Genomic DNA, 14,911 nt, shown 5'->3' on the forward strand with positions numbered 1-14,911 from the left:
TACAGTACATTATCACTGAGCACTTTCTGCCGTCCGTCATGGCGTCGCCTCTCGCGTCACGTTCTAATTGTGACGTAGCTGCAAGGGGTCAATATGTGTTTTTGTTTTTTGTTTTTGTTTTTGTTTGTGCATATAATGAAAGAAATGTGGTGCAACCCTTTAGTAATAAAACTCTATTTGCAGATACTATTTTTTTTAGCTCTCAGTTATGATGAACTTTGAATCCCTATGTATTGCCAGCTACAATTGCAATGGACTGGCCAATGTTAGTAAAAGAACTGAAATATTTATTTGGTTAGCTAATAAGAAAGAATTAGATATAATATGTCTACAAGAGACGCATTCCACGCAGGAAGATGAAGAAAAATGGAAGAAGGAATGGAAAGGGTCAATTTTTTTTAATCATGGTTTGAAAAACCAAAGGGGAGTTCTAGTTTTGTTTAGAGAACATCTAGATTTTTCTGTGCATAAAATAGAACGTGATATGGATGGTCGAATAATTATTTTAGATGTTGAACTTGAAAATATAGGCCTACGCTTTTGTTTGGTAAATATTTATGCTCCAAATAATAATGATCCTATTTTTTTTGAGAATTTATATTCGATGATTCAGCATTGTGATATTCCTGTAATTCAGACAGGAGATCACAATACTGTTCTTCAACCATCCAAAGATAGAACTGGTGGAAAAGATGATCATCAAGGTCAAAAGCGATACGCTCTTACGTCCATGATGTCCGCAATGGACTTAGTTGATATTTGGAGAATAAAGAATCCGGAGCTAATTAGATACACCTGGCGAAGAAATGCATTGGCAAGTAGAATAGATTTATTTCTTATTTCTTTCGCCTTAATGGTAAAAGTTAGTCAAGTAATGATTGACGAAAGATTTCGGTCTGATCATTATCTTATTACATTAAAACTAGATTTTACAGACACCATGAGGGGAAGGGGGTATTGGAAGATGAATCAATCATTACTAGAAGATGAGACGTTTATTTGTAAATCCAAGCAATTTATTTTGGATTTCTTTTCCTTTAACGCTGGTTCTGCAAATCCACATATTGTATGGGATACTTTCAAATGCGCTTTTCGAGGTCATGCGATAAAGTACTCAGCATGGAAGCATAAACAAAATTGTAACAAAGAAAAAATGTTGTTAGAAGAGGTGCAAAATATTAGGGATCGTATAGATGCAAATAAATCAGGCTGTATCGACCAAGACCTACAGTTACTAGATGATAAAGAAAAAGAATTGGAGAGGCTGAATCAGAATAAAATAAAGGGCATCATATATAGAAATAAAGCAACATGGATGGAGCATGGAGAAAAATGTAATGCATATTTCTTACAGCTTCAAAATAGAAATATATCTAGGAAGAACATCTCAAAACTGATACATGATGATGGAACGAATATTACATCTGCAAATGATATACTTAATGCGTTAATGAAGTATTATAATGACATTTTTAATGATACTTCTCATTCAACAAATCCTTCCTTGTTTGAGTACATAAAGCCATGCTCCTATCCAGAACTTACAACCCCACAACAGTTATTGTGTGAAGACCCTATAAATGAAGAAAATGTATATGAAGCTATATGTTCATTTCAAAATGGAAAAACCCCTGGATTAGATGGACTGCCAATAGAATTTTACAGAACCTTTTTTGATGAAATAAAAGATCCCTTACTTGCCTCTTATAACTTCTCTTTTGATGTGGGTCATCAGTCTGATACTCAAAAGGAAGGTTTAATCTCATTGTTATTAAAGCATGATGCAGAAGGACAGGCTATAAGGATCCGGTAAAATTGAAGAATTGGAGACCCCTTACACTCCTGTGTTGTGATGCACGCATATTAGCAAAATGTTTAGCACTTAGAGTAAGAAAGGTTATAAAAGAATTAATACATTTTGATCAAACGGGTTTTCTAAAAGGTCGCTTTATAGGTGATAATATTAGACGTCTCCTGGAAATAATCGAATATTATGAAGAGAGAAAATTGCCTGGTCTCGTGTTCATAGCAGACTTTGAAAAGGCTTTCGATATGATTAAATGGAAGTACATATACCAATGTTTACAAATTTTTAATTTTGGTGAGACCTTTATAAAATGGGTTCATGTATAAAAATCCTTGTAGTAGAATTATAAATAATGGTCATATCTCAGATCCAATTACATTGTCTAAAGGTGTCAGACAAGGTTGCCCCCTTTCGGCATATTTATTTATTCTTTCAATCGAAATGTTGGCCATAAGAATAAGAAATAATGTTAATATTAAAGGTTTGGAGATTAATGGTTTAGAATCCAAATGTTCTTTTTATGCAGATGATGCTTCTTTTCATGTTAAAGCGGATAGCCTCTCTTTAGGCTCCCTTATATCGGAATTAGAGCTCTTTGCCTCATTATCAGGATTGAAACCAAATTATGAGAAATGCTCTATCCTTAGAATTGGATCATTAAAGAGAACTGACTTCCAAGTTCCATGTACGGTGCCGATGAAGTGTTCTGATGGCCCTGTGAATCTATTAGGAATACATATACCAGTGGACAATAGTCTTTTGATGAAATCTAATTTTGACTTAAAATTGAAGAAAATGGATAAAATTCTCCAGGCCTGGAGAGGGAAACATCTTACTATTTATGGAAAGGTTACTGTAATTAATTCACTAATACTTTCACAATTTACTTATCTTTTACAGGCTCTGCCCTCTCCTGATACAACTTTATTAAAAGCATATGAGAAAATAATTTTTAATTTTATTTGGAATGGTAAACCTGATAAAATTAAACGTAGTTATCTGTATAATGTACAGGAGAATGGAGGCTTGGGATTGAAAAGCCTTTCAATATTAGATTTAAACTTAAAAGCTGTATGGATACAACGATTATATAATAACCAAGAATGGTTTTCATCCAAATTATTTTCTGCTCAATGTGGTCCCTTAATTGGAAAAGTGTACCCTTTTTTTCAGTTGAGTCCGGCCTCGGTGGTACGTTTATCTGCTTTTTTGCCCGACCTCTCCCCCTTTTTTAGAAATTCACTTTCTTTATGGCTTCAGTATCTGTTTTTTTTACCAAATAATTCCTTGGAGATTAGACAACAGATATTATGGCTAAATGAAAATATCTGTATAGACAAAAAACCTGTGTGCTGGCAAAGAATGTTAAATAAGCATATTTATTTTGTAAATGATTTATTGAATAATGAAGGAAAATTCCTTACTTTTGAATCTTTCATTTTTAAATATGGAGATGTGTGTTCAGAATTGAGCTATATGCAGTTACTTTCCACAATTTCTTCATCCTGGAAATCAAAGATAGAAAAACATCCGGAAGATTTAAGAGTATGCCGCCCTCATATTAAGAATTCTAAATGGTTGGGGCAGAAGAAGATTAATTTTGACATGTATAGGTTTTTTATGTATTCTAAAAATATAGCCGCCCAACCATATTATTTTCAAGCACATTGGGAAAGTATTTTTGATACCCCGCTTCCTTGGTTGGATTTATTTAAAAAATATGTACAAATCTTCTTGTTCCACATATTTATGGATGTTTCAGTTAAAAATATTCTATAAGATATTACCAACAAGGAAGATGCTTAAAATATGGAGAATAATGGACAATGATAAATGTAGATTTTGTGGGGATGAGGAAGAAGACATTATGCACTTATTTTGGTATTGTCCAGAAGTTGCTCTTTTTTGGCATTATGTGGCTACTTGGTTATGTGACCAAGGACTTGTTTTGTTATTATCTCCAATTAATATTATTTTGGGTTTTCATGAAGAACAACATGTGCTGTTAAATACTGTTGTTCTGCTTGGGAAAGTTTTTGTTTTTAAAAATCAAGGAGAGCTTAATTTGAGATATTTTATATCATTTATTAAATATCATTATTTACTAACAAAGGTATTGCCAAAAAACAAGAAAAATTATAGCTGCTGCGCAGCAATGGGTCGGGTCCGGGCTACTTTTGGGCAAATTTAGGCAATTCTGAGCAACAAACAGGAGAATAGGAAGACAAGACAGTTGACCTTATAATGTTCAATATGCATCAGTTGAGGATTGAACCCACAACCTCGGGAACCAAAGACCATGGTCTATCGCACTGAGCTAATTGACAAGTGGTGGTTCAACAGTGGCTTCACAAATTGAGTAAGCCATTCACTGTGGTGTAGGCAGATTTGAAACCACAGTAAAAAGAAAAATCAGTTTTTGAGGTAAAATAATGATATGTATTTGTCAAACATCTACTATGAATCTAAGATGTAGTATGTAATTTGGATTTTTAAATTTAGAGGCTTGCTGTGATGCCACCATTAGGACAATTGTCTTGTATTTCGTGTTGAGGACAACTGAGATTTTGATCTGTCATCATCATCGCCCTTGCTGGGTCTCGAACTCACAACCTCTGACACCAAGAACCAGCTCCTAACTCGCTGAGCTAATTGGCTGGTAGTGAGACCTGCTGTGTAGCTTCATTTATCCACTCAGGTGAGTCAGTGCCCGGGCAGCTGTTGTGATGAAATGGTCAAAATTTCAGAAATTCAGTCATCTAAACAAAAATCTGATAATACATAAATTGCATCTTGACAGCATGGAAATGTTGGTGATTTGTTTTTAATGATAAGTGTTTTGCTTCATAAGAGAAAATATGATGTTTATAAATTCCACACTCACATTGACTGCAGTTGTTCCCATGAGAGCAGAATTCAAAATGTTCTAGAAAATTCAGTTTTTGAGACAAAATTCTGATATTTGCCAAAATTCATCAACCATGACTCCAGAATATTGTCATTTTTTTTCAGGAAGATTGAAAATGTATTTATCAAGAATTTGATGGTATATGTTTACAGTACTGTTTACAGTCAAACGTTTTCATGCACTGTAGGCTCAATTTTTGCTTAATCAAAAATCCGAGAAACAAGTTTTGTGGAGGACAGTCTGGAGATGCTCTGTAGCAAGTTTGGTGTCAATTGAGCAAAAATTGTGGGAGGAAATACATTTTTAAAGTTTTACAGTTATTGAAAAAAACAGAGTGATGGACTTCATAATTTGTAATAAGTTTAAGTGGACAAAAGTTTCAGCAGTATTGAGGCTACATTGTGGTGAAGTTTCAACACTGTAGCATCTACCGTTGGTTTGGTAGGAATTTTTAAAGTTTTAAAATTTAAACGCTTATTGTGCCCCCCCTAGGAGGGGGGGGCACATGTCCTTGGAGTTGAGTGAATCTGGCATGGGACTGAACCTTTGTGCAAAGTTTGGTGAGTTTTCGCCCATGGGAAGTATGACTTCCTTGGAAGAAGAAAGAAAGAAGAAGAAGAAGAATTCCTAGGAATACAATAGTGTCCCGGCAGCTTAGCTGCCCGGACCCTAATAATGCAGAGAGAAAAAGATGGGAAAGCCTCGCAATAACAAAAACTTGGGATGAAGATTCAATATAGTTCATTGTTTTGTATGTTTTTGTTTTTGGGATTGTTGTCGTTGCTCTTATGGTGGCTGTAGAGTGAACTAATTAATCCTGTATTTATTGAGTTATGATATGAATTAATGGTGCGTGTAAAATATGTAGTATGCACTTAATGATGATATGTTTTGATTATTTTATGCTGTTAATGTAGGTTCCTTTTTTTGTTGTTTGTTGTTTGTTTGTTTGTTCTGTTGTTTTGTATTTTGTCCTCCTTTATGTTTTATGGTGCTGATGGGTTTTTATGTTACTGCCACCTGATTATTGTGTACTTTTTCTTTTCTTAGAATGGAAAAAAAAAGAAAAAAAAGGAAAGAAAAAAAAGAGAGAAAGAAAAAAAGACAAAAAAAAATGTCCCCATTAGGGGGGGTGGTGGTGGGTTTAAAAAAAACAAAAACAAGGGTCCGCCTCTTTTTCTGTCCTGGACAGACAGAGCTTTACTGGCCTTACACAACTTATTTCACACAACATGGGCAAATAACTGGTGGGTTTGGGTACTTTTTATGTAAAGCAGGACTCTATAATAGTGATTTTTCAAAGGAGGTTAAATCGAAAGCAACTGGACTTAGTTATTTGTCTAGGAAGACGTTTCACCTCTCATCCAAGAGGCTTCATCAGTTCATACGCATCTGACCAGGCTGGGAAAATTAGAAAACAAATAAACATAATATCAATATTACAATAGATAGAATAGAATAAATTTAACAACATAATAAAATAAATGAATAGACAACTGACTTTAAGTCCCATCAGGGGCCACAGCAACATAAAATTGTGTGTCATCATCATAAATACTAAGTGATGTTACCTGGATTAAAACTAAATTAAAAGCATTTTTTTTTAAAGTAGGTCTGAGTAGAGTTAAGGTTGCATGATCAAGGTCAATCAGCCCACCTTGTCCCACAGGGCTACACACTGTGTAGGAGTCTCTCCAGCTCTATTGACACTGATGACTAATACTGAACCAGATGTTGACTGTTTAATCAATCAATATGATGGATGTAAACAACACCACAAGACATGGACTTCAACTTGCTTCTTTGAAGTAGACATAATTTATCAGCGCCATGGCAAAGTTAGGGTCCAGTTGCTTCACCATATCTTTAATCTTGTCCTGGGTTTTATTAGCAATGAACCTGTTGATCTCAGCCACAGCTTCATCAGATCTGGTCATGGTAACATTGAAGATCTCCGAAGAAAAAGAGAGGGTTGCCCGCACACTGTTAAAGGTGTACAGAAAAGAAAATTGAATTTGAGCCCACTTTGGGTCATAAAATGAATGTGATAACTCATCTTTCAGACGTTGTAGGCCAAACTTTGTGCAAAATTCTATTTTTGAGTAAATCCGGGATGAAAGTGTGTATTTTTTTTCCCGCATTGGATAATGCAGGCGCACGGATTATACGTCAGCCTGTACACGATTCACCAGCCACTGACATTGGATCCGTCATCCGTCATTCAACGTCTGAGACACGCACACACACACGGAGCTCGGGCTCGCCCCAAGCTTTGAATATCCCGCCCGCTGGATAACGACCAATCAAATTCGTTTTCCTCACTCGGGTAAACTCGTGTTGCAGCTCGTGACAACTCGGCGCGACAAACAGGACAAACGGCCATTTCTGTACACCTTTAAAGGATGTCACAGTGATTTTATTAGCACTTGCACAAACGTTTTCGACCGTGTGGTCTTCTTCAGGTGCCAACAGAACAAAGGAACGCTCACACCCATATATAGGGTCACAGGTGTATGAGTGTGAGGTCCAATTAGGTGAGGAGGGGCGAGCCTGAAGGTAAGGAGCACATCCTTCAGCTTACAGTATTTAAATATACACTTTTAAATGTTTTTAAATGTAGAAAATCTTTTAAATATAGAAAACATCATACACTATCATTAAACAATTGGGCCCAGAAAAACACAAATATAATCAGTGGGAACCCATTTGTAGTCAAAAAATTTTCATCATAGCAGTGAAATAGTAATCAAATATTTCATAATCATGAGAGAAAAAAGAAACAACGTGTATATGATCCAGAGTGGATACAAATGCATAAACAACCAACATCACACATATAAAGAATCACCAAAGTTACAAAACAAATATTAATAAATCATTAAAGTTACAGAGCAAGTGTTAAAAACCTATTTTTAGGGGACTAAAGAAAATGCTTAATATCGTACTCCTGGTTTAGGCCTCTAACGTCTCTAGAGGAGTGAAGTCGGACCTCAATGCAACAGCATTGCCGACATCCAGCCGCTGATCCCCCTGGCTGTGGCCAAGTCTGTGGAAAAGACCCTTGTAAGCTTCATTGACCTGAGTCTGGTTGAAAGCGCTGTAGCCCAAGCTGGAGAACAGCTGGTGACTGGTCCCAGCCTGGTCAGATGCGTACATGAACTGATGAAGCCTCTTGGATGAGAGGTGAAACGTCTTCCTAGACAAATAACTACAGTAAGTCCAGTTGCTATGACCTGGACAAATGAGAATATGCACAGGCCTATAATAGTGATTCCATTAATTAGCATGTGATGGTGAAATGTGAGTTCACAAGTGCCTTAGTAACTAAGGATGTGTTGAAGTCCCTGTCCCCATGACATTAGTCTGAACATATTATGGAAATATCACTTTCTGAAAGCTTTTCTATATATATTTGGGTATTTGGCTTGCCTTCTGGCCCACATCAATAAAAGCTGTATTTTGGAGGTGATATCCATGTGATTTTACATGCTGTCCCCTCAGTTGATGTACTCTTATGTCACTACTCTTTCCACCCAGGGCTTTAGAAATATTTCAGTGAAGGACTGCCATGTTGTTTTTGCCATTAGTGAGGGATCTGGGTGCATCATGTAAAGACCCAAAACTGACCGCTGCTTGGCTCCCAGCCTCTGAGAACTAAAGGACCCAGTGGATTCATTTTATTTATTTATTTTTTAAGTATATTTTTGGGGCTTTTGCCTTTAATTGATAGGATAGGACCATTAGCCTCTGAATATGGGGCCCCTGCTCAACCCAGTGCTCCACACGACGCCAGAGATTAATTTTATTTTCGAAGGGAATGTCCCAACTAAAGTTGACAAAAGCCTCTTTGTGTGCCAGTCACCTTACATCTGGCTGCTTCTCCAGCTTTGGTCAATTCAACACAGGACTGGCAGCTACACTCTTCCTGATTCCCAGCTCGGTACCAATTATGTGTCGCCAAACTTGATGATGGAAATGTGAGTATTTTAATGATGTGTATTTGGTAGTCCTTTTGGGCAAATGTTTCAAACTTGACCCTTTTACAGTTGAGATTTAGATGATACTGAAAAGTTTCCTGCACTTGACCCATGTGACCATACTTACAAAGACAATGAATTAGTGTATCGGAAACAGATCAAAACAAATGTACCATGTGACCAAAGTCAGGTGCATGTCAAAGGGAATGAGGAGATTTGGATTGGATTGGATTGGATTGTACTTTATTGTCCCAAAGGGAAATTTGTTTTGGGCTCGGAGCCACTGCATACACAAGACAATACATACAAGACATCCATACAAAATACTTTGATTTGAGAAAATAATAACCTGCCAGAAACAATGTGTGAAATTAGACCAACTTAAATATTTTCAAACTTTCTGTTGTGTATTTGGATAGAAAAATGTATCACATGCTTCACTTTTTCTGTATCATCTTTTATTGGATCTCTTTAAAGACAGTTTTGTGGTGGCACTTGCACCAGAAAAAAAAAATAAGACAAGATTCGTAAAGCCAAGTTCACAAGGATGAAGGCTAACAATGATTTTGGTCATATAAACACTTTTCATAATGACTCTCATTGTTTTGTTGCTAGCGTGTGCCTTTACACAGCTGTGGGGTTGTTGATCTTGCCCATGAAGAGGATGTTCCCAGTGGAGTTCTCCAGGATGAAAACCAAGAAGGGCTTGTTCATTACGACTCTTACGACATTAGGCGCTTCAGTTCTGAGTGTGAGCTCAATGAATGAGACGGCTGCTGCCTCTGTTCCCGTCTCAGCGACACTCAGTGTAGCCTTGTGGGTCACCTGTGGAGGAAAAAGTGGAGTTGGCCAATGTGTAGCTTAAAACTGTTGGAGGTAGATGGTCCTATCAGCATCCACTGATGGTAAATATTGTTCTGCTGCTGTTGCTATGCAGTAGAACAGTTTAACGCCCTTACTGTTCATGAGAACTTCTATTGCCATCACAACCCTAAGGAGTAATGTTCTCTGATCCTACCTTGGAGACTTTGAGCTTGGACAACGACACCCCAGAGAAGTCAGCGTGCTCCTCAAAAGCGTTGGTTATACCCATTTTTTTCAGCGTGTCAACCAGGGAGGTGTCAAAAGAGATGGAAAACTTTGGCATGTATAGATAGATAGTTCTGTGAAACACAAAATTGTAAAATAACAGTTAATCTAATCAAATTCAACTGTGACAATCCTAAAGACATACTTGTTTCACCTAAATCAAACAGATCATAGATTTCCCAATCACTACTTCATCCACATTATACTGATCGAGTCAATAGATGTGTTTCCATTAATCTGCTTAATGCACAATTTTAAGTAAAAAAAAAAAGGGTTATGGGAAAACATGTCTGAAAAACACAAAATTCCATTGCATTTACAAATGCATGGTATTACTTGAGTAGTACACAGATACACAGCCACTGCCAGATATAAGGGGTTTGCCTTTACTGTGTGTACATGCCCTCAATTCATATAAATTTAATCCTATTTGTATAGTCCCAAAGTATTGTCTCAAGGCACTTTACAAGGTAAGATCAAAACCTTAAAATATCACAGAAAAGAAGCCAAAAGTTTCAACTCTGAGCAGTTGTCAAGTGCAAGTTGCGATAAATAAACCTCCAACACAACCAGATTCAGGATTTGCAGACGTCTGTACCAATTATAATACAATATTATAAAAGCACTGCAATATTCCCAACAAAAAGCAGATGCTGGAAATCCATCACCATTTTTCTCGGGAATGATATACCAAGATGAGAAAACCCAAATTTCAGTGGAAACACATTTGTAATTGTTAAATCAACTTTTCTAAAAGAAACTGTTATCATGTTGTGCTGATATCTACAAATGACCAGCCAAGTACCGGTATGAGACTGAGTCTAGCCAGTGCTTGATGGAGTTTTTGTTGATGTTGTTCTCCACCACTGCCATCTTGCCCGTGTCAGGCAGGACGATCATCATGGACGACATGCTGCCGTTATAGGCCAGCATGACGACGGTAGCATGGTTTTGATCATCCCGATAGATTTTGTAGGCATTCTTCCTGGTCATCATGTCCACACGAACTTTGGTGGTCTCATCTACATGGAAATCTGCCTTGTGTGTCATATCATGGCTGAAGGGTATCTCCCATTGTCCTGTTAGAGGCATTTGAAGATGGTTAAAAAAAACATTAATATCGTAACTGCAAAGTACTGTTAATTATTCCAACTCAGAATGTTGAAGGTTGAGGGTTCAAACCCGGGGCCAGGGGCCTTTGTGTGTGGAGCGATCGTAACTCCGACGGGGGTGGGGGGGTTGTGGCGGACATAACGAATGTATGGTAAACAAACACTGCAAGTCTCCAAGACTTATCAGGCAGGTTTCCAGGATGCCAAGTGGCCTACTCATGTAACAATTACCGTTGAGAACCGGTGTCACAAAGGAAAGAAAAAAAATATTTGATCACAGACTTCATGATCGATTTCCATGTGTGACAGTTGACGGTCCTGTCACTACGCCTCCAATTGATAATGCGCCCTGGCTACTTGGCCAAGGGGATGTCCCTTTGGGTGACTGGCAAGCGCGCATGACTGTTATCCGGCAGGTGTGGGTTCAATCCCCGGCCGAGCCCTCTTCACCTTGCCACACATGGCAACGAACGAAACTTCGAAGCGTTGATTTTTTGGGGTCAGCCCTAGTCCTTTACTATCAATTAATCAGCCAATCAAACAATCAATCAATCTGGATTTTTTAAAGGTTAGTTGCTTCACAAATGATTGATAAGCTAAACAGAAAAGGACAAGCCAAGTAGGAAATTTGTCAATGTGACATATTGAAATTGATTACAAAAGCTATAAAATTAGAAAACATAATATCAATACTACAATAGATATAATAGAATAAATGTAACAATATAATAAAATAGGTCCTGTTTTATTATGTCAGGTTTGCTCTGTCCTTTGTTTTTCTTTTTGTCTGTTTTCGTCAGTGTATTATTTGTCAGTGTATACATTGTGTATACTTTTGCCTGTTTCCATTAAAAAACAACAACAATATATTAAAATAAAAACTACTGACTTAAAGTCCCATCAGGAGCCACAGCAACATAAAGTTGTGTGTCATCAGCATAAATACTAAGTGATTATGCCTAGGGCTGGGTACCGAACTTCGGTTCTTTTGTGGCACCGACCGAAACGCTTCGGTAGTACCGAGTATCAAAACATGCCTCGTCTTTCGGTGCCAAGTTTCGGTACCCGGAGGTTAATCACGTGATCAAGATCTGATAATGCTGCCGGTGATCAGCTGTAACATTACGTAGTTGCTGCATGCATCGGGTGACCTGTTCCTCTTCACGTCCTGTCCGGGGCGTCCGGGGTTTTTTTTAATATATAATATCTATTTCATGAAAACGTCCGGTTTTGATTGTTTTTCATGTGCTTAAATTGACTGGCGCTTTGCACAAAAAACTATTTTGTTGCGTTTGACGTATTTCCCGAGAGGCTGCCTCTCCGTGCGGCCCCGCGACGCGCACATACAGATTATGCTCTCGGCTATTTAATGTTATCAGTCCCTCCTGCCTCTTTCTGTCGCCTGTGTATGTGCGGCTCCGCGACGCGCAACTGCACATGAGGGAGCAGACGTCAGAGCAGCGTTTCCTCTGCCTGCAAAATGCTGGAGCGCAAGTAGTGTAGCTGTACACAGGGGCGGACCAACCATCTCTGTGTCCTGGAGGGTCACAACACGGCCGGTGGCCACCACATAGTCACTGTTATTTTTATTTTTATTTTTTTAAATGTATTTATTTAATGGGACTACCTAATAGCCATGGTTAGGGCAGACCAGGGACAATAGTAACACTTTTTGCATTTAACAAATCAGAAATCCTTAGCCTATTTAAAAACCTTAATGTGTCAACTACAAAAATTATGTATGAAAGTGGTTTCCTAATATTTTCAGGTTGCAAAATTCATCTAACTGCAATGAAGTTGCAACACATGTCAGGGTGATCTACCTGTTGAGCCTTAGAAAAGCTATTGGTATCGGTACCGGTATCGAAAATCTTTGATTGATACCCAGCCCTAATTATACCTGGATTCAAAATAAATTAAAAACATTTTTGAAAGTAGGTCTGAGTAGAGTTAAGGTTGCATAATCAAGGTCAATCAGCCCACCTTGTCCCACAGGGCTACAGTCTCTCCAGCTCTATTGACACTGATGACTAATACTGAATCAGATGTTGACTGTTTAATCAATCAATATGATGGATGTAAACAACACCACAAGACATGGACTTCAACTTGCTTCTTACCTTTGAAGTAGACATAATTTATCAGCGCCATGGCAAAGTTAGGGTCCAGTTGCTTCACCATATCTTTAATCTTGTCCTGGGTTTTATTAGCAATGAACCTGTTGATCTCAGCCACAGCTTCATCAGATCTGGTCATGGTAACATTGAAGATCTCACCAGCGTAGTAGTTCCTGACATCGTTCAGGAACGTCTCTAGAGGAGTGAAGTCGGACCTCAATACAACAGCATTGCCAACATCCAGCCGCTGATCCCCCTGGCTGTGGTCAAGTCTGTGGAAAAGACCCTTGTAAGCTTCATTGACCTGAGTCTGGTTGAAAGCGCTGTAGCCCAAGCTGGAGAACAGCTGGCTGTGGGTTTCACCACGGGCCCCTGTGGACAGCATGGAGAGGACAGCAGAGATGCCCAGTGGTGAGAGGAAGATATTCTCTCCAGCAGCAGTCTTGGTGTTCAGCTTTTCGTAGAGGGCAAATGCAAAGTCAGCATGATGAGCAGACAGCTGGTGGCAGCCCAGCTCTTCCTCTTGGTGGTGGTGGTCTGCCCAGGTTACAGCCAGCAGCAGCAGCAGCAGCAGTGCTGCAAGGGAACTAGTGAAGACACCGTGCATCTTTACTGCCTGTTCATGGGAAAACAAAAAGAGAGTGTTTATTCAAAGAGTAATAGTCATTGATAATAAATAACCCCATCCAAATCTGAAAACAGAATTAACCAAAAGCAAATTAATCAAATGAAATAAAAGAGCAGATTTAGACCATTTTATAAAATGTATTGGAAATAATACATTTGATGAGTGGTGGATCACTACCTTTTGGAATGATACAAGCTGATGAGCTCATCTTACCTTTGAACAACACATCTTACATTTCATCCCTGTGTATTCAAAGCTTCACTTCTTTATGTATATAATTCCAAAATGTCACATGTATATGAGATGTCTATCTGAGTAAAATAAAAGTGTATTTCAGAGCCACGAGTCTTACCGTTAGTGTCCTGTTTGCTGCAATTTGGCAGAAATGTCACCACAATGTGCAGTGTGACAGAAATACAGGAGGGTCAGCTGACTCTATTACAAATTAACAAGGGTCTGCCTCTTTTTCTGTCCTGTAGAGACAGAGCTTTACTGGTGTTACACAACCTATTTCACACAACATGGGTAAATAACTGGTGGGTTTGGGGACTTTTTATGTAAAGCAGGACTCTATAATAGTGATTCCATTAATTAGCATGTGATTGTGAAATTTGTGCTCACAAGTGCCTTAGTAACATATTATGGAAATATCACTTTTTGAAAGCTATTTGGGTATTTGGCTTGCCTTCTTGCCCACATCAATAAAAGCTGTATTTTGGAGGCGATATCCATGTGATTTTACATGCTGTCCCCTCAGTTGATGTACCTACTCTTATGTCACTATTTTTTCCACCCAGGGCTTTAGAACTATTTTAGTGAAGGACTGCCATGTTGTTTTTGCCATTAGTGAGGGATCTGGGTGCATCATGTAAAGACCCAAAACTGACCGCTGCTTGGCTCCCAGCCTCTGAGAACCAAAGGACCCAGTGGATTCATTTTATTTATTTATTTTTAAAGTATATTTTTGGGGCTTTTTCCTTTGATTGATCGGATAGGATTCGAACCGGGGGCAACTGCAGTGAGGACCGTTAGCCTCTGCATATGGGGCGCCTGCTCAACCCAGTGCTCAACACACGACGACCCAGATTCATTTTATTTTCGAAGGGAATGTCCCAACTAAGTTGACAAAAGCCTCTTTATGTGTGCCAGTCACCTTACATCTGACTGCTTCGTTTGGTCAATTCAACACAGGACTGGCAGCTACATTCTTCCTGATTCACAGCTCGGTACCAATTATGTGTTGCCAAACTTGATGATGGAAATGTGAGTATTT

At 38.3% G+C, this 14,911-nt stretch overlaps 2 protein-coding genes and 1 long non-coding RNA gene across 4 annotated transcripts in view; 1 reads left to right on the plus strand and 2 right to left on the minus strand.

The window, feature by feature from the left end:
- Nucleotides 1-14,911, plus strand: part of pla2g7 (phospholipase A2, group VII (platelet-activating factor acetylhydrolase, plasma)) — a 391,387-nt gene that overhangs the window by 310,046 nt on the left and 66,430 nt on the right. The gene's annotated exons all lie outside the window — the stretch shown is intronic.
- LOC311007831 overlaps nt 1-14,911 on the minus strand; it is a 434,756-nt gene that overhangs the window by 152,391 nt on the left and 267,454 nt on the right. The gene's annotated exons all lie outside the window — the stretch shown is intronic.
- LOC311007286 (alpha-1-antitrypsin homolog) lies at nt 9,129-14,048 on the minus strand. Of its 2 annotated transcripts, none has more exons than XM_084000412.1 (5): nt 13,991-14,048; nt 13,014-13,626; nt 10,587-10,860; nt 9,711-9,855; nt 9,129-9,517 (listed from the first exon to the last, which is right to left on the minus strand). In XM_084000412.1, exons 2-5 carry the CDS (start codon nt 13,615-13,617, stop codon nt 9,317-9,319), a joined length of 1,224 nt encoding a protein of 407 aa, XP_083856538.1. In that variant the 5' UTR covers nt 13,618-13,626; nt 13,991-14,048; the 3' UTR covers nt 9,129-9,316. The 2 variants fall into 2 exon arrangements, with proteins under 2 accessions (XP_083856538.1, XP_083856537.1); XM_084000411.1 differs by lacking the exon at nt 13,991-14,048 and adding an exon at nt 13,852-13,957.

Source organism: Trachurus trachurus, assembly GCF_905171665.1.
Source record: "Trachurus trachurus genome assembly, chromosome: 24".
NCBI lineage: Eukaryota > Metazoa > Chordata > Actinopteri > Carangiformes > Carangidae > Trachurus > Trachurus trachurus.